The sequence below is a fragment of the Argopecten irradians genome, chromosome 3 (assembly GCF_041381155.1).
Source record: "Argopecten irradians isolate NY chromosome 3, Ai_NY, whole genome shotgun sequence".
NCBI classification, from domain to species: domain Eukaryota; kingdom Metazoa; phylum Mollusca; class Bivalvia; order Pectinida; family Pectinidae; genus Argopecten; species Argopecten irradians.
The window spans coordinates 28388599-28413302 of record NC_091136.1 but is presented as its reverse complement, the minus strand read 5'-3'; the positions used below and the strand labels follow the sequence as shown (position 1 = coordinate 28413302).

Here is a 24704-nt window from a genome sequence, read left to right as displayed (position 1 = left end):
AGTAATACTAAATACCCCCTCCTATCTAATGTAAATAGGAGAACAGAACAAGCAGGACAGCAGTAATACTAAATACCCCCTCCTATCTAATGGAACAAGCAGGACAGCAGTAATACTAATGTAAATAGGAGAACAGAACAAGCAGGACAGCAGTAATACTAAATACCCCCTCCTATCTAATGGAAATAGGAGAACAGAACAGGCAGGACAGCAGTAATACTAAATACCCCCTCCTATCTAATGTAAATAGGAGAACAGAACAAGCAGGACAGCAGTAATACTAAATACTCCCTCCTATCTAATGGAAATAGGAGAACAGAACAAGCAGGACAGCAGTAATACTAAATACTCCCTCCTATCTAATGTAAATAGGAGAACAGAACAAGCAGGACAGCAGTAATACTAAATACCCCCTCCTATCTAATGTAAATAGGAGAACAGAACAAGCAGGACAGCAGTAATACTAAATACTCCCTCCTATCTAATGTAAATAGGAGAACAGAACAAGCAGGACAGCAGTAATACTAAATACCCCCTCCTATCTAATGGAAATAGGAGAACAGAACAAGCAGGATAGCAGTAATACTAAATACTCCCTCCTATCTAATGTAAATAGGAGAACAGAACAAGCAGGACAGCAGTAGTACTAAATACTCCCTCCTATCTAATGTAAATAGGAGAACAGAACAAGCAGGACAGCAGTAATACTAAATACTCCCTCCTATCTAATGTAAATAGGAGAACAGAACAAGCAGGACAGCAGTAGTACTAAATACCCCTCCTATCTAATGACAAAAATATAACAAAACTCCTCTTCATGGATACTTTCTTTTATAAATTATTGTTGTAGCTGAATTAATGAATGATATCACAAGTGATTCCATTCAAATCATACAGAGGATGTATTTCCACCTAAAATGTATGTCATACTTGTTATATTCTTTGCACAAACCCTGGTTAACCCATTTACCCCTGAAATACAAAATGGACTAAGCCAGCCTTTTAACTAAAGGAGTCTTAAATGTGTCTTCAGGGTTGAATGGGTTAAAGTATAAAGACTACCTCTATGACTCACCTTTTCACTTCAACGAGACATAATCAAAGTAAAACAATAACAAAGCTCAGAATTATCACAGAGATCACTCACACATGGTTCTATGCTGTATCATGTTCAATATTGGTAAGTCACAGTCTCACTTCTTTTTAGCTGGAAGTTCTGGTAGTGAAGGTAAAATATCCTCAACTCTTTGTAGTAGTTCTGATTTGTCCATTTTAAAATCACTATCTTTCCATATGTTTCTGAGTTCCTTTAACATAATGTGCATGTGTGGTCCCTTTTTAACATTACTTTTTAACAAATCACCACCATTAATAGGGAAAGGAGGTGGCGTCCACAGTGAGGGGTCATCACAAAGTTTTCCCTCATTTTTGTACTTCATCAGTTCACTGATTCTCTCGGCTGTCTTACGTTGCGGCCCAACTGTATCACACATCAAGTCCTTGTAAAACTTTATAGGGTTTCCTCCATCTGGTAGGTACCGATTCTCCACTATGAACAGTCCAAGACGAAGTTCATCAGAAGATAACTTCAATCTCTCATTCATATCATATGCCTAAAATTGAACATTTTTACAGTATATTTATTAGTAATAGAAGTAATAATATGGAGAAGTCAATGAAATATTTCTGCACTAATGACTTATTATTAAAAAGGTTAAAGTTTCACTGAACTAATGATTATAAAGAACATCACCGCATCATAGCTAAATACTGCTGACTTATTAACTGAACGTCTGACAATAAAAAGTGTACTAAATCTAGTTCATTGTATTTTTCAAAATTAGGCCTAAACACACCAAGAACTGCATTACCTCTTGCTCGTTCTTAAAAAGAGCAGACATCCGTGTGAGAGGCTGTGGTTGTAGCCCTTCTGTGTTACGACAAACTTGTCTGTAGTGCTCTAGATCTGCAGTTGTCGGCAGACCTGGAAATAAATGTTAACTTGTTAACTTCAGAATAATTGTGAAACAAGACAGAGTATACATGGGATTCTAACTAGCCCAGAGGTGGGCATTGAGTACCTGTCGCCTTGGTGAAACATGTTCCACTGCGCCATTTAACCCTAAATGATTGATGGACATGTTACAAGTCTGCAGAAGAAATATTAAAGCTTACTACCACAATACAATTTTTTTTTTGTTTAACTGTATATTAAACTAATGATATATGTACAGTATGTTAGAATTTCATGAGTAATTGACATAAAACAAGAACAAAATCACAATTTTCATGCTTTATCCATTACCTCATTAAACCTACCAATAAATTGTGGCATTCCCACATCATACATGATGGGAATTATGTCTGCTGCATGGTTACCACATAGTATCTTCTTCAGCTCCACCCAAATCCTCTCTCCAGACACACCTGTTGTTAATTTATGGAATGTGATTATTTTTTTTCTTAATGCAGACTGTGTGCATGACAATGATCATAGGGGTCCAATAGGGTTTTGAATCGACTTGTAAAAATCATAATTGGTTACCAGTTAAGGCTTCATGAATGTAATTATGATAATTTTTTTCTTTTTGATAATTATTGTAAGATAAACTATTCTTATTATTATTATCGTCTAGTTTTCCTGATTTTTTTTTTATGAAGATTACTGATAGTTTGATGTTTAACTAACCAAACAGTACTTTCAAAATTGTTTTAGAATTGGTTTGCAGATTAAAATTCAGTACAGCACATATTAGCCATATAAGTTACCTCCCCTGGTAAATCCAGTATTGATTAGAAATCAAGAAGTTGTCCATACTCATAAGTAAACTGTAAACGGTCATGAGAAAACCCATTGCAGTCATATTCTCCTGTGGGATGAGAAAACTTACGTTTTAAACCTTCCACATTATCTGCGATGGCTTTGAGTGTGTCGGGTAGGTGATTATCGGGACGCTCTGATATTCTCCCGTAAAACCTGTGCATAAAACAATATTTCACAAAATAATGTTTCATCTACAAAATGACTAAAGGAACATTTTGCTGCCAGAAAAAAAAACCTAAAAATTATTTGATTTTCATTGGATAAAATTGCAGTCTGTTCATTCAAATCTTCTACCAACAAATTCCATTTCCCTTCAACATTTCATAAGCTTTGATTATTTTGCATTATGCAAGTACTAACTACAAGTAAGTTCATTGTATAATTTTTTAACATCCCTCCTGCCACAGCTTTTCATATTGTATACATCTTACCTAAAATAGCGGAGAATCCTGAGGTAGTCTTCCTGTATTCTCTCTGTTGGTTCCCCAACAAACTGAACTCTCCTATCATGAAGATCTTGAACACCACTAAAATAATCATGGACGGTGCCGTCAAACCCTGAATGCCATAATAAATTTTAAAACAAATTTAATATAAAATTTGTGTAAACAAGAGATGGCCTGAGGAAGGGGGCATCCTCCCCAAACATAGCCACTTTCATTGACTTAATATGTTTCTATACTACTGATTTGTATTGAAAATAAGTATTCTGTAATGATTTTATAGAAATCCTTGTAAACGTATCCAACAACTCTCCTCTCTTTCAAAGGGGCAGATAGGTCATATCACTCATTTGATAAGCTACACTTAATTATCTTTTGTATAATAATCAATGTAATCATATTTTGGATGTTTTAATGACATAAATACAACTCGTAATCAAGTAAACCATCTGTTAAAGGGAGATAAATCTGTCAAGTAAAACAAATCAATCGCTCTACAAATTATAATTCAATATCTTAAACCCTGACCATATGTATAATTTTAGAAAGGCATACCTAGAAACATGGCATTAATTGTGAGATCTCTACGATTGGCATCAATAAGCCAATCTTTTGTGAACTCCACTTCCGCCCGCCGTCCATCGGTCACAACGTCGATACGAAGAGTAGTCACCTCAAAATTCTCCTAATAATAAGGAAGAATAAATACATCATTATTGAAAAACCATTAAAATATTTGCATCATTAACATTGAGAATGCTACAGACATCATACCAGGATCTCTTGATCAGTTTATATCACCCTTATGACTTTGAATGAAGTCAGACTCATGAATGCATGCTATGACCTCAAAGATATCTAAATAATTGTTGTTGAAATTATATAGTAATGGATCAAAGTTTACTAACTCTCACCTTGTCATTGATGCGAACACTGATGGTACCATGAGAAACGCCCTTTTCATTAAACATACGAATGCCTTCTTTTGTGAACATTCTTATCATCTCATCTGGAGTAGCTGTGGTGGCAAAATCAACATCAGATGGATAAATATCCAAAAGGAGATCTCGCACTGCACCACCAGCGATTCTCAACTCATAGTCATGTCTCTCAAATATCCCAATCAGCTCCTTAAGTTCTGGTGTAAATAACTGGCGGAACTTTGGAGTTTCCAACTTCATTGTGGAAAGACAACCTTTCCAATCTCTGGCTACACTGGTACCGTAGAACTTCACTGGTTGCTTCAATAAATAATTTACTCTTGTCTGTTGGAATATACTCTTCAAGACATTTCTGAAGAGGGCGCGAGTCATTTGTCATTTGTCTAGAAAAAGAAAATCGGACAATATCTACTACATGTTTACCTGTATATTCGGTTTTAGCAATTTAGCTAGCTTGCATAAGTAACTGTTTGAAAAATCTTCCACTACCATACTCCTGCTGCTGTCTCATAGTATTCACGTGGTATGATGTTTTATCCTGATACTCCAATAGGTTTAATTAATACTTTCTGAACCACCACAAGAAATAGATTACAGATAAATGAGTGGACTATGTGATAATGTCATAGCAAATTGAAGGTTCAATATGTGACAACAGATCAATAGTCTGGTACAGTGTAGTTTGGTACTTTAGTGTACATCAAAAGAATTGATAATGGTATACTGGCTGGCTTTGAATTTGAGCCTCACTCTCTGTAATCTTCAAAGTAAGTCTATACAGGCCTGTATGTCATTAGTCAGTGTTTTTCCTGACATGAACTCCGTCCAGTTTTACTGACATAGTCCAGGCTGGATATTATGACAGTGATACTTGGAGCAATTAACCCATGGAATATCGAGGATCATGTATAAGTATGATCAAGGATTTATAAGTGAGAAGGATTAGTCACTGTCTCTTTACACTACTAAACACCACGCGAGACGCCTATGAACCGGGAATAAAAACCATTTTTCTCAACAAATGCTGGCGGATATCAAAGGAAAATCAGTGGTCGCCCATCGTCACGGTCAGTGCACAAACACAAAAGCTCCTGCGCCGTTTTTGCCCAAAACCCAGTGTGACTTATCCTTCTCATATACGTCCTTGGTATAATCTAGTCTATTGATAAGCAGTGACAACAAATGTATGTATCATTTACATATTACTATAAATTGACACAGAAATAACCCAGACATTAAGGATTCATTCAAAATTAATAGGCATATAAATAAAACCGTGATTATTTTATGCAAGACCGCCCAGCAAAACGTCATTACGGTGCTGCAATTGAACATAACTGATATTACTCAATATTTGTCTTGGTAAAATTACCCCTGGCTAACTTGTCAGTCTTACTGTTGATATGTAATTTGTGGAGCTGCGTGTAAAATTCAGTAAAATATGAGAAAAATGTATAGTTCTGGAGAAGACATAGAACTCGTGTGAATTGCATTGATGGAACCAAATAATCATGCCATCGTGTTCAGTTGTGAATATGCCAGGTACTCCAACAGTTTGTTTGGCAAAATCGGACCAGCAAATAGCGCAGGAGCCTAGTGTAGTAAATGCAAATGGCTGCTATAAATGGCGGATCGAAAATATCGCATATAAGAACCATCTCAATTGATACAAATGTTTTTATAGACACCAAAAGGTACTCTGAACAGAACAACAAGACATAATATATAAGAGCACTTGTATCAATTAAAATGTCTTTTTATATGCTATATTTGTGATCCCTCCAATTTAAAGCAGCCATTGGCATTTACAACAATATGAGGCTCCTGCGCTATTCGCTGGTCCGATTTTTTGCCAAAGATCAAACTGTTCAGGAGTACCTGGCATAGCTCACTACTGAACACGATAAGCAATGTTTATGATGGTTCCATCAAAGCAATTCACACGAGTTCTCTAACTTCTTTATGTCTTCTCCAGAAATATACATGTTTTCTCTTATTTTTTACTGAAATTTACAAGCATCTTCACAAAATTACTTATCAACATAAGACTGACAGTTTAGCCAGGGTATATACCAACAATTAATTAAAATTAGTTTCTGTTCAATTGCAGCACAGTAAATGCCGTTTTAGGCTTTCAAAATATCACTGGTTAAAGCCATTACATGAACCTTAAAACAAATAAGAGCTTGATGACGGAGAGGAGTCATGTATTAAGGGTTTTAATTATACACAAATTTAGCATTTAAGTTTAGACGTTAAAAATTAAATAAAAATTAAAAAAAAAAAATAAGCTTACATACTATTTTTTTCATAAGATATTCTCGCAATCGAGCCCTAGGCCTTGTGGGCTACTGTACTGATGTGTCATCATCATTGATCATGCATGTTAAGATGTCACTACGGGTCAAACAGTAAAATAAGCAATATACTCATGTGCACTTACCTCTAAGTATGCTTTGTATACTTTAGATACCTAGATGTCAGTCGCATATATATCGTTTGGGGTTTCAAAAGCTTACGAAACACGTGTAGGTGTTGTGAAAGTAGCCTTCCTAACCAAGATGGGTGCAACATTGGAAATTATGGTCCCTCAAAAGCTTGTCTTTAGTGACATTGTGTAACGCAAGGGTGGTGGCTAAATCTTGTATCCCGTGCCGCGCCCACGCCGGGGACCCGCGCCGGAGCTTTGGTTATTTTCGTTTTTCTCTTAAAACGACATTCTACATTAAAACACTTTCTTGTACATATATTCTTTGAGTTATATTTTATCATTCCGTGTAATTTACGTTACATGAGATGACTCGAAACTTTGTAAAATCGACGATTTCAGTTTGTCAAGTGTCATTTGTTTACCCCGCGCTCAAGCGTTGAGTTTCAATGTTTTATGCAGATTATTTCAAAAGTAAGCTTTTATTGTAATAATTGTTTTCATTCCAACATCAAGTAAACCCAGCTGATTACAAATATGTATATTTCAACATAAAGTACAAATATTTTCATAACAAATTCTGCCTTTTTATTAACCATGTCTACTAGCGCGGGCCTCGCCGATCTCATTTGTTTACCCGAGCCCGCGCCCGCGCTAAGGGCAGACAACTCGTAGACGCAGTTCTACAAAGAGCCCATATATTTTATTATTATTATTTTAGATTATTTATACTTATGAACATATTCTTTAACTATAGTAACTTCTATAACGATATACTTACATGTATTTTACAAACCATTAACTTTATTCAATTTATTATATGCAGAAATGCCTTAAAAAAACCAAAAACAAAACAAAAAACTATTCAAATTTAATAATTATATATTTTTAATTTCCTATTTAACTGTTCTAAATATGTATTTATTATTTATTGAATAGCTAAGATTTAATTTGTAATTGCTAACATGTAGCTTCTTTTTGTGTTTTTTTTAGCTGGACGTTCGTAAAACTCAGGAGCACTTATCACGATTCCAAATAAAACTATCCCTTGAAAAATTGAAACTTGACTTGTCACAAACACATCTTTTATGAAACCATCGGTTACAGCCAGCAACGCAGGTTACCATATCATCAAAAAACATTAGAAATGTGACACCCCATCTGACTCACAATCGATAAAGATAATCATATGTAAGGGCCTTAACAACTTTCTTTTTCCTATGCCTAGTCAACTTCTTCCTTGGAAATTTAGTAAAAACCCTATTCGAAATGCAAGAAACTAGATGCTGTCACATACAATCTATATCGAATTCCAAATCATCATTACCTTTAAAGCCATTGAAACAAAACTTTACTAAATTAGCTATTGCAAAAACCTCACAGTCAATCCCGTTTGTCTGTTGTTGTACACTTGGTAAAATTGTCTGTAACATTTTCCTATTTTTCCCATAAGTAGATGAAAACTGTATTTCTAATGATGCTGACAAATGATCCTTCTGCCTAGTTGTACCTATCAAGCTATCAAGTATATATACCTCAACACAATCTTCCTCTTGAACTGACACTACCCAATGGTCCTCACCTGTATGATGGATCTGTGCTGCTGATGCTGAAGTCGGTTTCAATCTTAACGCATAGCCCGTATCTTGCATACCATTTATATTCGAAAATTGCCTCTTTAAAATGTCCTGAACGTAAAACATAGTATTTCCACAAATTTCCTATCCATTAAAATATCATTCTTTTCTTTAAAACTGAGTGTACTCTTACCATTATCCATCCAAATCCGTTTTGTTTCTACTGGTTTAACGTTTGACGGCCTATCATATGAGAGATCATCTAAAATACCACTTACCTTTAGTTTGTGTTTTTTGGGTAGCGATAGTCTCTTTCTATTTGGTTTTACCTTGGGACTACTGATTATATAACACACTCAATATTACTTACTTGGTTATCAGCACATGTGTTTTCTTCTGACTTTTCAATAATTACGTTTTCGAGGCCATCTGACTGTTTTCATGACAATATTGACACATGAATAAATGATATATATATATCTATATATATACATAATTGGTAATAGTATTGATTTAATACATATGCATTTATATGTAATTCATATTTTAAAATGTGGTTATAAATTACAACAACTTCAAATAAGCAGTGAAACGGTTTAATATTGTTACTGTTTGGCAATACACGAATATGTACGCATATGTAGCTAGCTTTAATAGTGTATAAGGTCAATAGAGTTGTCTGCCCTTAGCGCGGGAGCGGGCTCGGTTAAACAAGTGAGATCGGCGAGGCACGCGCCAGTGGACACGGTCAATAAAAAGGCAGAATTTGTTATGAAAAGATTTGTACTTTATGTTTAAATATACATAATTGTAATCAGCTAGGTTTACTTGTTGTTGGGATAATAACAATTCATGCAATAAATGCTTAAATTTTAAATGATCTGCATAAAACCTTAAAACCCAACGCTTGAGCGCGGGGTAAACAAACTCGACTCGCCAACTGAAATCGTCGATTTTACAAAGTTTCGAATCATCTCAAATAACATAGCTTACACGGAAAGATAAAGATTAACACAAAGACTAATTGTGCAAAATATTATTTTAACGTATGCAGTCGTTAAAGAGAAAAGTGAAAATAACCACAGCTCCGGCGCGGGCGCGGCACGGGATACAAGATTTCGCCACCACCTAACGCAAGTGTTCAAGCGTTTTTATGAAGCATGTGACCCAGAACGACAGGAAAAACTCAGCTGCGATCCTAGGCCTACTGTGAATATTGTTTAGTCCGAGAAAAGAAATTCAGAGAGTAAGTAAGTATGCTATTATGTATATTTGCTTTACTTTGAAATTCCTTAAGTGTGTGTTGACCACTTACATTGACAAATTTTGTCATGACCTCCAAAAGAATGGACCTAAGAAGGCCAGATGCTGCGATGGATAAAGTTGTTTGTAAACAAAGATGATGCTTGTCGAACTGACAAGTAGCTTATGCATTTTGTAGGTGTTAAGATGTATGAAGTTTATCTATTGTTTTATTCTTTATGAGAAGAAATCCTTCTTCATCCTTGGATAACTTTTTTTTTTATAATTTACATTTATTCAGTTTTTTCATCAATACATGTAAAGTACACAAGATAACTGTGATCAATGATCATCATACATACATCATATATATTTACTCTTTCCCACGTGTGTAATCATACATGTACCCTTACACTCGTGCATAGCTTTTTCTCATGCTGTATAGATTATCAATATACATACACAAAACACTCTTCTTACTTGCTTAGATTCTTTCCTGGTCAATTAAACTTGCATACATATCCACAGTACTTTCTAATTTTTAAGTATAACATTTTATCTATTCATACATTTTACATCAACATAAAGCACTTTCTTACTTAGTTTATATCTAATTTTTATTCATACATACATTTAAATTCACATATCACATTGCACTTACATTCCCGCAGAATACTTTCTAAATTTCAAAACTTACATTCCCACACATTACTTTCTTAATTGATAAGGTTGCATAAGGCTTAAGTGTTATTGTAATTATTTACAAATTCATATCTGTTACAGATATATACAGTGTATATACAGTATACAAGTGATGTCATTTTGTAAGGGTACAATAAACAAGTTTATATTAAAACAGCAAATATTGAAGAAAAGAAAAGAAAAAATCTTTGTATTCATTTGCTTTAATTACAGTTTATAATTTGGTCAATATGACGTGTAACAGTACTATGTATTGATTATAGGAAAGAGAGAAATTATGATAGATAGAAAGATGAGAAAAGAAAGAGGAAAAAGGAGAAGAAGAAGAGTGAGAGAAAAAAAAGGAGAATGTTATTTTAGAACAAATTGGGTAGGATGGTAAAACATAAAGCAAACATGTTAATGCAAAAACATTCTTTTATAAAACTGGAAATAGTATATTGGCTTTGTGAGGGGCTATATACCAGAATACACAGTTATCAGGGGAGATAATTCACTCAAATCTGATTATCTGAGGAATAAGTATTTATTAGAGAAGGGGGAAAATACACACACACACACACACACACAATATATATATATATGAGAATAAATATTAAATAAAACATATAACATTTATTTAATAAATCTCAAAATATTTTACATAATCATATATCTTATAATAATAGTGTTAATCAATGAGGTATTATTTATCCCAATGCCTAGAGCGTAAACTAATTTGTCCCATTTTTTCCATTCCCCTTCAAATTTAAGTTTAGCGTTTTCATCCTTACATGTAGAAACGAATTTTTGGATTATGTAGTTGTCTTTTATAATGTTTATGAGAGAGTTAATACTAAGTGAATTATGTAAACATCTCACTCTATAAATATACTGTTTTATAATGATTATAATTTCATTATCTACTCTGTTACTAGGTAAAGAATTCTGATGAAGGATACCGAAAAGGAAAGTTTTTTTTATTAAATGAAAATGGAATATATAAGGCTGCCAATAAAGTTTCAAGACTCTCTAGTAATTTTTGTGTTTCTTTGCATTCCCATAATAGATGGGTTATGGTTTCAGGTTCAGTGTTACACAGAATACATAAAGGGGAAGTAACTACTCCAATTTTGTACAAAAATGAGTTAGTAGTAAGAATGTGATGAATCACTCTATACTGAAACCACTGGAGTTTTGTGTTTCTTGTTACCCAGAAAGGAATTTTGTAGATTTTGCACCAAGCTATTGTATCAATGTTCTCAAAAATATTATTCCACTTTTGGTACCAGATGGTACTATATCTGATTTTATAATGATATTATAAAAAAGTTTAGAACCTTTCTTGTCTTTGAGAATGAAGTGTAGATTAATTGGTACATAAGGATAAGAAATCTTATAAATAGAGACATCATATGCTGAAAGGAAATGTTTCACTGCGGAAATAAGACCATGGTATTGTAAATAATTTGTGTTCACTTGATATTTTTGAATAAAATCAGCAAATGAATAAAATTCGCCTGTGCTTACGTCTTTTAAAATATCATTCACAATGCAGATGTTTTTCTGATAGTAGGCCCTATAGAAAATATCTTTTCCACCAATTTTAATTTTATTATTATACCAAATAGGAACTTTCAATATATTTTCTTGTAAGAAATTATCATGATATTTTGTATTTAGCATGTACCACGATTTGAAAACATCTATCCAGAATTTATTTGAACACCTGTTTATACACACCTGAATAATCCTTGGATAACTTTGTTATTTGGTATCCAAGTAGGTCTTTTTTCCCCAAGGTTTTGTAAGAGTTATGTCCCCTGCTTTTTTAAGTTTATGTTTTGTATAAGCTAAAAATGGAAACTATAGAGGTATTTGAAAATAAAATCCGCGTGATTTAGATATGAAGAATGCAAAGTAGATAGTATCAAAAACACTTTGATTCCAGGTTTAATGATTTTTTTCCCCAAACTTTAAAGCAGAAAACATTTTAAAATTGGATTCTTGGTCCATTGCCACCTGTCAATGCAACTTACCAAGGGGCCCTCAATCTGAAACAAGGGCTACCTGCAAAAAATGTATTCAAATATGAGGTCACAGGAGTCAGTTTGACAAAAATCATCAGATGATTCTTCTCAAGAAACAAGAGACATATATTTAACTTAAAGATCTTTTAGGATAGAAGTAAGAAGTACTACCCAATTGCTAAAATTAATGACTTAGTATATGTATATATTGTGTGATTGTAAGGTTATGGGGTCAAAGATATACTCAAAACCTTTTCAGTAATCAAGAGGCTTTTGTTTGGGTTTATATAGCTGATCAGCACAACGATTCTTCAGAACAATTTATTATTTTTTTATTTATTTATATTTAAATTGTAATACATGTATACATGTATGTGTAACGGTACCTCCTCCTTCCTATTCTTTCTTCTTATCATTCTTCTTTAGTTTGTCTGCTTGTCTGTCTGTCTGTCTGTATGTATGTGAGTGTGTGTGTGTGTGTGTGTGTGTGTGTGTGCGTGCGTGTGTGCGTGCATATTGTGTCATGTTAGCTAGTACACATACATGCATATTATGCAGGTTTACACCATGGCATGCTTTTATACCAAACAATGACATTACTAAATCACATTAATATGGCAATCACATGTAGAAAAGTAACATAATGTATAAATGTTTTATATATGATGTATCATTACGTACAACTTGATGTTTTAAGTATTGTGAATGAGTGCATATGCAAGTGTTTGTGTGTTGGTTTCCATTTATATATAAAATTAAAAAGAAAAAAAAGAGGCTTGAAAAATAATTCAATTAAATTTATGTATTTGCATTTTTACATCCACAAACAAGGATCGATAGCAAATTACAAAGATAACATTACATGTATAACACAATAATAATAAAACAGGAACAACTTGAGCATTCAGCAAGCACGCTTTCCTGAGTTCAATCAAGTTTTAAATGAAGAGGCCCAAATCCTGCAGAAGTTGTGGTTCATTAGATGAGTCATGACAATAACTTTATCAAATTTTCGTAGTCTGTGAACATAGAATTAATTTTGTTTTTGGATAAGTTTGTCTTTCAGTAGAATTTACTGTACACTTGAGGATGAAGTGAGCTTCATCCTCTACAATATTGCAAAATTTGCATAAACCGGTGCTGGCGAGGTATCTTTTTTGTCCTGAAAACTTTTTTTTGCTATCATGCTACATGTGATGACTACAAAACCTTTTTGGTCATCTATAATGTCTGATGACATTTAGAACTGTAACATCATTGGAAGAAATCAATCATATCTTAAGGAAATGGGACTGGTCTGATGCCTCAGGATAGAACAGTAGAATTGCAAATAAACTCTGCAGAATTTTTGCTAAGACTTAGACTTGCTTGAGTCAATCTGATTAAAATACAGACCCTTATTATCACAACATTTGATAAGAGGATCTGACAACATGACATCCCATTAGTGGTAACATTCTGGTGACCTTTGGAAATGGCCGGTCAAATTGCTGCCAGAATCAATCTTGACTGGAGACTGAATAGTCCTTCGTTCAAAAAAGCACAACAAAGCTCAATGTTTATTGCATACTGGAATGAAATATTGTTTTCAATTAATGTAGTACAAGTTGTATTACAAAACAATTGATACAACTTATGCAAATCACTTTTGATGGCTCTGATGTAGGCATGTGAAATAATTAAGTTTACATTTCCTAATATTGAACATGTTTCCCTGACAATCCTGGTATGCTATCATTATGCACCACATGTGTAATCTTTAAGAGGAAGAAAAGTATCACCACATGTGTAATCTTTAAGAGGAAGAAGAAAAGTTTAATTGGCCCTTGTTCATACGAGGAAGTTTAATCGATTCCTGTGTATTATATATAAATACGTGTGTGTTAGCCTGTTAAGGTGTGAGCAGGCACAATAGTTACACAGCTACAGCTCTATCCCCACAGGACGTTTTATTGTTGTTTATCTTTTTTTCAGATTTTCACTACAGCATCAGCAGTATAGCTATGGTACCTCATCATGTTTACTTACTATTGGTGGTTATCTTGATTCATTGTATAAGGTATGTATTATTATACTCATCCATATATCATGTGATGGCAATTAATCAATGTACACAAACTACAGTATATGTACACTGGGAACTCATAGATCTCAGTATTTGTACAGGAAGATTGTTTAACATTAAAACTTTAAGAACTGGGATGTATACATTCTTTCCTGTTAATTTAACATGAAAGAATGTATACATCCCAGTTATAAAAAAATGTATCAAATTTTAGCAGATTTTTAGGAATTAAGAATTCTCATTGACTCCATATCCTTAATAATTTTGTAGTAAATGAACAAAATAATTTATTTAAGTTATTAGTGTTAATAGGTACTGCCTTAATTTAATATAATATTTTGTCCTACGAGATAACGGTGTTCATAATACTGTTCATTTTGTATGTCTTGATAAAGGGGCAGATCGCCTCGAAAATTTGACATTTTTTTTGTCCACACGGTTGGAATTACTTTACCATTTGAAGTAATTCGTATCCAACAGACTTACGTTTGATTGGATCCCATGTCATCTGGAAAATTCTGTTGATATTACTTCTTTGACCCTCAATACTGTAAACATATATATCTTTTAGCAGTAATGTTATTTTAACGCTTTTAACACCAGAAAAGTTGTGCTAAAATATGAATGTGCTGTTTGTATTTTCTTATATTGTTAAATATAGCCATTCTGGTGATTATGCTAATTCATTATTGTGCCAGATTATTTTTAAAATCCCTTTTGTGCTAAAATTTTATTGTGCCAAAATATGTATGTTTTCAGTATGTGTTTCCAATGAAATGTTTTGCCTAAAAATGTTCAATTCTGCTCTTCACAGTGTTTCTGTTTGTAAAAGTGACATCTGGGACAGATTCGTCTTCGCACAAGAATGGCCAACAGCAGTGTGTGAAAAAGCCAATGAAACAGTAAGTCAACATAAAGCTCTATACAATAAAAGACAATACAAACTTGAATTACTGCAACCTTCATTCTTACCCTGGAACAGTTAATGATATATGTGTGTTGGTAGATATGGTAAATGAAGTCAGTCATCAAGGTCAAAAGATCAAATTAATTTTATAATAGATGTATTATGAAGTACAGTGATAGTATACTATTGATTTCATTATCTTCTATTTATATGATAAACACACAAGTAATACATCTCTGATTTTTCACATGACTTTATTTTGTCATATTTCAGGGACACAAATGTCATATTCCCTCCCAGGTTAACACATGGGGTGTACATGGTTTATGGTAAGTAGTTTTGTAATCAAGAGAACCAGTTTTACATGATACAAAGATGGCCTGATTTTCGTATGCTTTTATAAAACTTTTTTTTACATTTCTGCATTGTGTCTCTGAAATCATCTGATAATTTTATATTCAGCCCACCATCATCAAATGGTGGGCTATTTAAATCGCTTTTCGTCCGTGGTCCGTCCTTCCGTCCGTTAACATTTCTTGTTACCGTTATTTCTAAGAAAGGGCAGAACGGATCTTTCTCAAATTTCATATGTAGGTTCCCCTAGGGCACTAGTTGTGCATATTGCATTTTGGGACCAATCAGTCAACAAGATGGCCACCAGGCAGCCATCTTGGATTTTGACAATTGAAGTTTGTTACCGCTGTTTCTCAGAAAGTACTGAAGGGATCATTCTTAAATTTCTTGTGCAGGTTCCCTTAGGTCCCTATACTTATATTTATTACATTTTGGGACTGATGGGTCAACAAGATGGCCGACAGGACATCATCTTGGATTTCGATAATTGAAGTTTGTTTCCGCTATTTCTCAGAAAGCACTGAAGGGATCATTCTCAAATTTCATATGCAGGTTCCCTTAGGTCCCTATACTTATATTTATTACATTTTCGGACCGATGTGTCAACAAGATGGCCGACTGGTAGCCATCTTGGATTTTAATAATTGAAGTTTGTTATATATCTTAGAAAGCACTTAAATGATCTTCTCAAATTTCATATTTAGTAATATGTAGTTAAAGTTTGAAAAGCAGATAAAAGATCCCTCTTTCCATTGTCAGACATAGATCATTCTTTGGTGGGCGACAAGTTCCCTCTGGGGTCTCTTGTATAGTTTTCATTGTTTCCATAGTAATTTGATAATTTCAAGATCGCCAAATGTTTTAGATTTTGTTAATAATTCACAAGTAAAGGAGTGACCAAACTTTGTAGAATATTATATCCCAACAAAATCAACAATGTGGATTCCTGCTAATACATGATGGTCACTTAATTGCAAAAAAAAAAAAAAAAAAAAAAAAAAAAAAAAAAAAATCCCCCGCACATAACATTTTGTAAATCATGAACTGTGTAGGTAAAAGTCTGAAGGTATATACTGTATAAACAACACTACCGGGAACGTTTTATGCTTGAAAATCATGAAATTAAGCACTCACAAAAACACCCACTTTAACAATACAAAAACAATGTACTGGAGTTTGACCTCTCTATCATTAAAATGTATTGTACTTGACTTGTATCAAAGGTTTATTGTTAAAGATCCTTTGCTTAAAGATCATGTAGTGTAGTATAGATGATGGGCATACTGTTATGACTCATCATCACACTGTGCATTGTATACACAAATATATTGTTCATCTTATTCATATTTGTCTTGTGCTTTTTTGATCAACTTAAAAAGATATTTCCTTATTGTTGACACCGATCAATTATCATTTTGATTGTTTATCAATATGAATATACCTACTGAGAATAACAAACATAAGACTGAATCACCTGCAAAAATATATTTCGTTTAAACTGTTGTCTTGGTTACTGTAAGGAGCAATTTCTACTTTAATTTAAAAGTTTTCTTCAATTGAGGAAGAATTTGATAAGAACAGTCAATTGTAACAAAAAGAGGAGATTAATGGACTACAAGGAAATTGGAAGTCTGATTTAAATCTGACTTCTAACCTTTCATGTTTCCCTGACAAGATTTATTATGAACAATTCATGTGTGATTGTGCATCTTTCAGGTCAACTATCTAACATGTTTTGTGACATGGATGACGTAGATGTTTATTAGATATTAAAGTCAAACTTCGCAAAATATCATGTTCTCAGTTATGATTACCGTATTCAATGCTATCTCTCAATTTCACTTACCTTGATTTAAATGTAGACTGAAAATTTGAAAACATCAAGCTTCTTTATTTGATTTCTTTTTGCAAATTGATTTATATATATATATATAATAATTTCATCAAAGCCTAGCTATAGTCTCAATTTGGGTCTATTGAGCAATTTGCTCCCTTATTATTTTAATTTTTAAATGCGCAGGATGCTTATTGGGTTAGCGTTGAATATATTATCTGATAAGAATAATGTAATAACATTTCATACCTATATTCAGAAATAGTAAATAGGGAATTTAAACATTAATTTTATAATGTAAAACCAAAGGATGAAACTTTATCATTGAATTATATCGATAGGCCAACAAATGGACACACAAGGGGGCCAACTGATTGTCCGATATCAAAGCCATTCAACATTACATTGATACAGGTAACTAGAATTTCATTATCTTATCATCAAAATTCGACTTTACACTGATACAGGTAACTAGAACTTCATTATCTCATCATCAAAATTTGACTTTACTCTGATACATGTCACTAGAATTTTATTAACTAATCATCAAAATTCGACTTTACAGTGGTACAGGTAACTAGAATTCTATAAGTTCATCATCACAAATTGATTTTACGCTGATACATGTAATTAGAATTCTATAAGTTCATCATGATCATCACAAATTTATTTTACATTGAAACATATGACTAGAATTCAATTACGCCATCATCCAAATTCAGCTTTACAATGACAAATGACAACCTCAGTGAACGTATCCTGTCAAGTATGTAAAAAGAATATAAGTTTTGTATGTTGCTATACTGTATTTCTACCCTACCCGACTAGTAATAATACTTCAATTTATTATGTCGAGTTATCTTTATCAGTTAATACTTGTTCAGATAGAAAGTATAACCTACTGTGATAATGAATTCATTTTCCTTTTTGATTTCAGCCACTGTTGAAGGAACTCCATGTTTTGTGGCCTAATATGTATATAGACACAAAAGACGAAAGCTTCTGGTATGTAAATTTAAGTATCTGAAAATATATGATGTTTTAACACAGAATTAAAAAAATAAACATGCATGTTCATTGTATAAATTAAGAATTGTCTGAATTATAAATACCAATAAGACCTTGTTGTTACAAACATTTCTTCAAAGTTCATCCTGTCTGAAATTAATACTTCAGAAAATATAGTAAATAAATGTGAAAATGAAAAGTAATGTGCTTTTGATTTACCAAAACTTTTTTTCAATGACAGGCAACATGAATGGGAGAAGCATGGTCGTTGTGCTACCACCCTCCCTGCTACTGCTAACGAGTATTTGTACTTCAAAAAAGGCCTACAGCTCATGGAGAAATTCAGTGCTTCCACGTAAGTCAAGGTCAAGTAATTTCAGTGAACACAGAGCCAATGTCATGTAAACTTCAGGAACGGTGTCAAGGTGATTCACCATGGTGATGCATCAGAGAAATCACAAAGTAATGTCATATACTATTTATCCAAGGCTAGCAAGCTGACTAATGGCAAAAACGTAGATATGACAAAAGTGATGTAATACCGATATTCAGTATTAGAAATACTGATGTCAAGTTTTTGCACTTTAAAGATAATAACCAGGTCATACAAAGTATTTAATGTCTTTGTTAAATTATATGACATATGGTTATTTTATTTCATTTACCACAGGTTACTGAAGAACATGGGAATATTGCCCAGTATGACAGCACACTATAGAGTAGGTTCACAGGTTCTCTCTATATTAATACTCCATCACGTCAATATTAGATGTTCGATTGATATAAAAACATTTTGAATCATTTCTTTCTCATGACTTTATAAAAAGGAGTAAAACCAAGAAAAGAAGATATTCTTTGTTGCCTAACTCTAAGCGTAACAAAAACGATAACAAAAACGATAAATTCTATTATAATTATACCATTGCATGAAAGTTTCATTGTCATTGATTGAAAATAAAGTCTGTTTTTATATGAAAACAAATTGCCAAGTCTCGTGCTGAAAATTAAACGTATTTCGAATGATTCCATTGGGATTTTTGTTTCAACAGCTTGACCAGATACAGTTTGCGCTAATGCGTGAACTAGGCAACAAGACCGTCGTCATTCAGTGTACAAAGGATCATGTAAGTTTTCTATTCTTGGTGTCTTTGAAAACATCATATAATTTATCTTGATGCGTCTCCAGACCTTAGAAATACTATATGGACAGGAGCAAGTGTTCTTAAAGATGCTCCATCACTGACGAATGGTGGGTTTTTTTCTCAATCAAAAACAGGAGCAGACGAATTTGTATTTTCCTTGCATCCCAAAAAAAATATCCACGACACAATACCCTATATGAAATGAGGTACTGATTGCGCATGTACACAAAGCAAAAGAAGTTATTTTATATGCATTTTTTGTTAGTTAGACACATATAAACATGATTATACAGCAGTTATTGTTTAAATGATGAGTATCATTTTATTAATTTATTTAGTAATTATGAGCTGTCTGCAGTGGAGCATCTTTAAGATTTTTGTTTGTTTCTGTTTAGAAAACTGGTTTGGACATGATATTTGAAGTGGAGATTTGTCTGGATCGACAATTTAATCCTGTTGACTGTTATGAAAGGCAGGATCGCATTGAAAACTCTGCCAGAGGTCATTTTCTCAAAAAATACTATAGCAATGATGAAGGGAACTGTCCCCGCGGAAAGAAGGTTTTCGAATATCCACCAATCCCTGGGCTGTGAGTCAATGAACATCAAAGGAATATACAATAACTTATGAACATCCATTTATTCTTAAACATATGAGTCAACTGAAGTAGTTATATCAATATTGACACAAATACAGAGTTAGATGAAGCTAAGAGTGTATACTATACATATCAACACTCTAACTAACAACTGCCACAAACGTTCCTTTCAGAGATCTTTGTATTTTTTTATTGGTATACACGTATCAAATACCTCATCAGATTATATAAGACAATTTTTGTTCAATGATTTATACACTGATTGTTCAACCTTCATTCGGGTCAAGAATAGCTCCTATCTTATGTATAAAGTAATCAACATCATTTACCATATCTATATGATAAAAGTATGGAGTATAATGTTTTATATAATAGTTGATACAAAAAGAAGTTTGGCGGGTGTCAAACTGTTCTTGACCATAATTGATTTTTTTAAACTTTTTTGAAAGCCTTTCAGCTCTATGAAATTTATGATTTATCCCTGAAACAGAAACTTTTTTTGTTTCTTAATATTATCAATAAGTTCTATTGTTTTGCTAACTGCCATTAACAAATCATAATGATAAAATGTGCTTGCAGTTTATTTATCAATTTCAATAGAAGATCTGTTTACTCATTGTGAGAACTTATGCAAAATAAATTGGAACTCGACAGGAAAGCAATCTCTCGATTTATTGGTCTATTTATTTTATTGTAACATTTTAGTTTGAAATCTGACATACATTTATGTTTGAATAATGATTTGGGTTGTTTTTTCTTTGTGTGTCAATATTTATTTCTGAGTTACTATTATATTTTGGATATGAAATTGAAATGCCTTCAGAAGTTTGTCTTTGACCCATTTTATGACATTCTTTCTACACTACTAATAATTCGACTTTTACCTTAACTGTTTCCAATCAATAAGAAAAAGATGTATTTAAAATTATGGAAATAATTTTGCTTTGATGTTTACCGAAAACATTTCATTTGATATGATGATCTCATGCTGCCAGTTGAGTTGTAGATTTACTTGATTGTGGTATATATTGACATGTTATATCTCAGTAAATTATATTCATATTTTGAATGTATTTATTTGCTTTGATCGCTTTCGGTTGAATTTTATACGTGATATCTAAATAATTACCTCTCATTATAAAATCTGAAGGTGCAATGACTACAATAGGCTTACTGGTTATTTCAATGACTCGAGATACTTTCTTTCAAAAGTATAACTTTAACCCAATTACTAGACCAAATGTGTCTGACTTGTGCATTAACTAATCAACTGGCTATCACCAACGTTTTCAACTAAAGGCAAAGTTTAACCTCTGATAAAATCTCAGTTAGAGGTTTGGGTTAAAGTCATAAGATATTATGTACCAAAACTTTTAAATGTGCAATATGTTTGCAAGTATTATTTGTATATAAGTTTATTCAATGTTACTGGTGTTCTTAATGTTATATTTAATTTAATTCTTTGGTTCTGGGTTTAAAAAATTCAGCTTTGTCGTGCAGATTTTTCAGTACCCAATATATTTGATTCAAACCTTGCGATCCTTAGAGAATATGTTTTTTTGTAATGAAATTTGTAAAGTGCTATTCGTTGTAGTGAATTTATGTTTGATTGATTTATGTACATGTATGGAAAGTTTAATTTGTGGATCGAAGAATAATGATAAAAAATAATGTACATTGTGTGCGTTTATATTATAATCTACAATATTGAACATTCCATTATTATGATATAAAGCGTGTACGTCAGGGATAACAAAGACTGATATACTAGTATATAGTTTCATTGATCTAACATCTGCTGCCTTAAACTTTTGTATCATTGAAGGATTAAACATATTTTTGATTTAATGACTGCTATTATTGTTATCTATTTTACCTATATTGATTAGAAAAAAAATTCTGGTTAAAGATCATAGGTTTAATGACAGAATATCAAAGTAATGTTTAAAGCATATAATTGGATGCCATATAACAATTTGGTGTTATTAAATTTAGAGCATTGGTTAATGTGTCCATTTTAAAATGTTGATACACAATTGACTCATTTAACTGTTTTAAAATTCAGAATAAGTCGACAAGTACCATCCTTCTAGGTCTCATGAATATGTTAGAGATAATTCCCCTTCAACATGATCTACTTCTTCTATGACTCCCTTTCGGATGAGGTTCTTAATCTCGGTTTGAATCATCATTTATTCATTGACGTTAGCTCTGAACGACGGACGGAAGATTTCTGACAGATGGTCGTCGTCTACGAGCTACGATTCCGTCCCATTGCCCGTAGTGTTGCAAAACATCCCAGCGGTGAAAATGTTGCATTTCATGTGTGTCATGTAATTTTTTAATTAAATTCGACAATATCAAACATTTTTTTAACATAAAATGATTATTTATTTACCCATCTCCCATGTCTAAATTATGTTTTGAAGCACTTTGGAATGGCTCACATCTCCGACACGGCTACTTGGCCGCCATGATGCTTCTCGTTATGAAGTCTCGCGCTCCAAATAATGGCACCTAGTACCATAATGGAATGACCTTACAAAATTCACTACAAAAGAAATATAATGTTACAAAGTTTTTAACATGAACTTTAAAAAATTCTTTTTTGCTTAATTCTTAATAATACTTCCATTGGTTAAGTTTCACCATGTTTATTCTTAGTTTGTTGGCTTTTTAAAACTTTTAAACATACTTTACTGTTTGAGTGTTTCATTTTCGTCACGGTTTTCCGGTAAATCAAACATGGCGGCGTATTTGAACAGAATTATACATGTGTTGTGTTTGCCTTGGATTTTACCACTTATAGTTGATAAAAGATTATAATCGGAAAGGTTTGTGAATTAAATATTGATCATAGTTGTCAGAACAATACAGTTACATAAGGATAATACCCGAAAAATATATTTTTATCAGTCTCAAAGTGCCCGATGGGTCACATCGGGGCTTGCAACACTAGCGGCAAAATTCAATCCGCGGAACAGAGTGGAGGCAGGTATGATTATTCGACAGTCCTTTTTCAATCTTGACACCTTTTATTATTAATAGTAAAAAAAATCTGAGGTCAATTTCCTCCATGACGACAAATGATCACTTATGCAACCTGCCTGGAATGAGCTAACACATTTTGGCAGTTCATTTTGTATAGTACTTAGAAACGTTTCCCAATCTGTTTGATTTCTTTGAGTTTGTACCCCAAATCGAGATTGTTTACAATTCTTTTCCGGTAAATGTTTTACATCACTTACCTCATCCCCTGGGGACATAAACTGTGCTACTTTCTCTCTTGTTGCCGTCCCCTTTTTTAGTTTTTTGGCTTGTGTTGTTGATTTCCATACTTTGGGTATTTTCCCTGGTATTGGAAAGCCTGGAAATTTCTTGGGGTTCTGCAATCATATGGCTGGAAACGGCCGCGATGTCCTCCATATTTTCCTCTATTTGAGTATTTGGTCTGTCCCTTCATTTCCCCGTACTGATAGTTTCCTTAGGATCACTGATCTCTTTCATTGACCTGTGGAGATCGTCACCGAACAGTTGTGTTGTTACAGGATTGTTCGTGGAACACAATGATGAAAATTAGTTGTTCAAATCAGGCTTAATAAGCTCACGTCTTCGTTGACTTATGTCCTGAGAAGCTGTACTTATCAACATAAACTGTCGAGAGTAGCTTTCATGATCTCATCCAGTATCACTTTCGTTTTGTCGTCCGTGATCTCTTTCCGGTCCGACGTTTCTGGAGAGTTCTAGCTAAGGGAACTAACCCTTTCAACATCTTGTCCCGCGCTCTTTGAAAACGCAAATCTCGACTCTTTGTGTTGTGGCTGATTTTTCTCCATATTTCTGGGTTCATTTTAGAAGCCTGTAACATATCAACATTTGCGGGACGGAGATATTCGTCCATTTTCATCTTCAGTTTTTCGTCCGGCATATGTTTTGACAGCATGTCGCTCAACAGTTTTGTGAGCTTCTCATTATTCAAATCTTGCCCTGTCGCGTCAGAATTTGACAAGTCTTGAGCTATTTCCCTAATACACTGAGGAAGGTCGAAATTATCATCAATAGGTCCCTGGCTAACGTTAAGTGCGATTTGCAGTTCATGCACAGTAGATCTATTGGTATTTCATGGGCATTCGAAAATTTAAGACTATCCCCTAATTTCGTCTTTAGCAATTATAAGTGTGAATTTAATAAACTCTACATGGTGTTCGTTTGATCGATAGTATTTGTTGAGAAAAACGGTTTTTATCCGTTCATGCTCTCGCTTTCGTCGTTATCTCAGTTTTCGTTCTCAGTTTTTCAAGTCAATCGCCGAATAAAGCACCAATCTGCCCACACACATCAACAGAATCGTGTTCGCTGTACATACCGTCTGTTATAAAAACGATCTCTGGTCAGACGACCTCATTTCTTCAACATTTGCATTTGTGTAGCCATCATATTCTGCATGTTGTTGGTCAACTTCCATTGGCACTGTCCGTTTTTGAGACGGTTTGTTTGTTTCTGGGGCCTTGGGCGACTCCCGTTCAACATCAGTTACGGGAGCAGATTTTTCAGTGTTACTAGCTAAAACGGTATTACTTTTGTCGTTAGACTTTCCATTAGATTTCTTTGAAGACTTTTCCATCTCTTT

The 24704-nt window shown here is 33.3% G+C and overlaps 2 protein-coding genes across 5 annotated transcripts; one reads left to right on the top strand and one right to left on the bottom strand.

Moving 5' to 3' along the window:
* Positions 1-814: 814 nt before the first annotated feature.
* LOC138318103 (CCA tRNA nucleotidyltransferase 1, mitochondrial-like) lies at positions 815-23799 on the bottom strand. Of its 3 annotated transcripts, XM_069260210.1 has the most exons (9): positions 23323-23799; positions 12176-12206; positions 4182-4591; positions 3823-3952; positions 3256-3382; positions 2892-2977; positions 2320-2427; positions 1872-1984; positions 815-1613 (listed from the first exon to the last, which is right to left on the bottom strand). In XM_069260210.1, the coding sequence occupies exons 3-9, from the start codon at positions 4578-4580 to the stop codon at positions 1194-1196; spliced, it is 1383 nt and encodes a 460-aa protein (XP_069116311.1). In that variant the 5' UTR covers positions 4581-4591; positions 12176-12206; positions 23323-23799; the 3' UTR covers positions 815-1193. The 3 variants fall into 3 exon arrangements, with proteins under 3 accessions (XP_069116311.1, XP_069116310.1, XP_069116309.1); XM_069260209.1 differs by lacking the exon at positions 12176-12206; XM_069260208.1 differs by lacking the exons at positions 12176-12206; positions 23323-23799 and adding an exon at positions 6652-6924.
* On the top strand, positions 9330-21922 carry LOC138318105 (ribonuclease Oy-like). 2 transcript variants are annotated; one of them, XM_069260215.1, is made up of 10 exons: positions 9330-9459; positions 14141-14225; positions 15046-15133; positions 15412-15467; positions 17668-17740; positions 18264-18331; positions 18576-18689; positions 19005-19053; positions 19384-19458; positions 19872-21922. In XM_069260215.1, the coding sequence occupies exons 2-10, from the start codon at positions 14170-14172 to the stop codon at positions 20067-20069; spliced, it is 777 nt and encodes a 258-aa protein (XP_069116316.1). In that variant the 5' UTR covers positions 9330-9459; positions 14141-14169; the 3' UTR covers positions 20070-21922. The 2 variants fall into 2 exon arrangements, with proteins under 2 accessions (XP_069116316.1, XP_069116314.1); XM_069260213.1 differs by having other exon boundaries at positions 9336-9463.
* Positions 23800-24704: the final 905 nt, after the last annotated feature.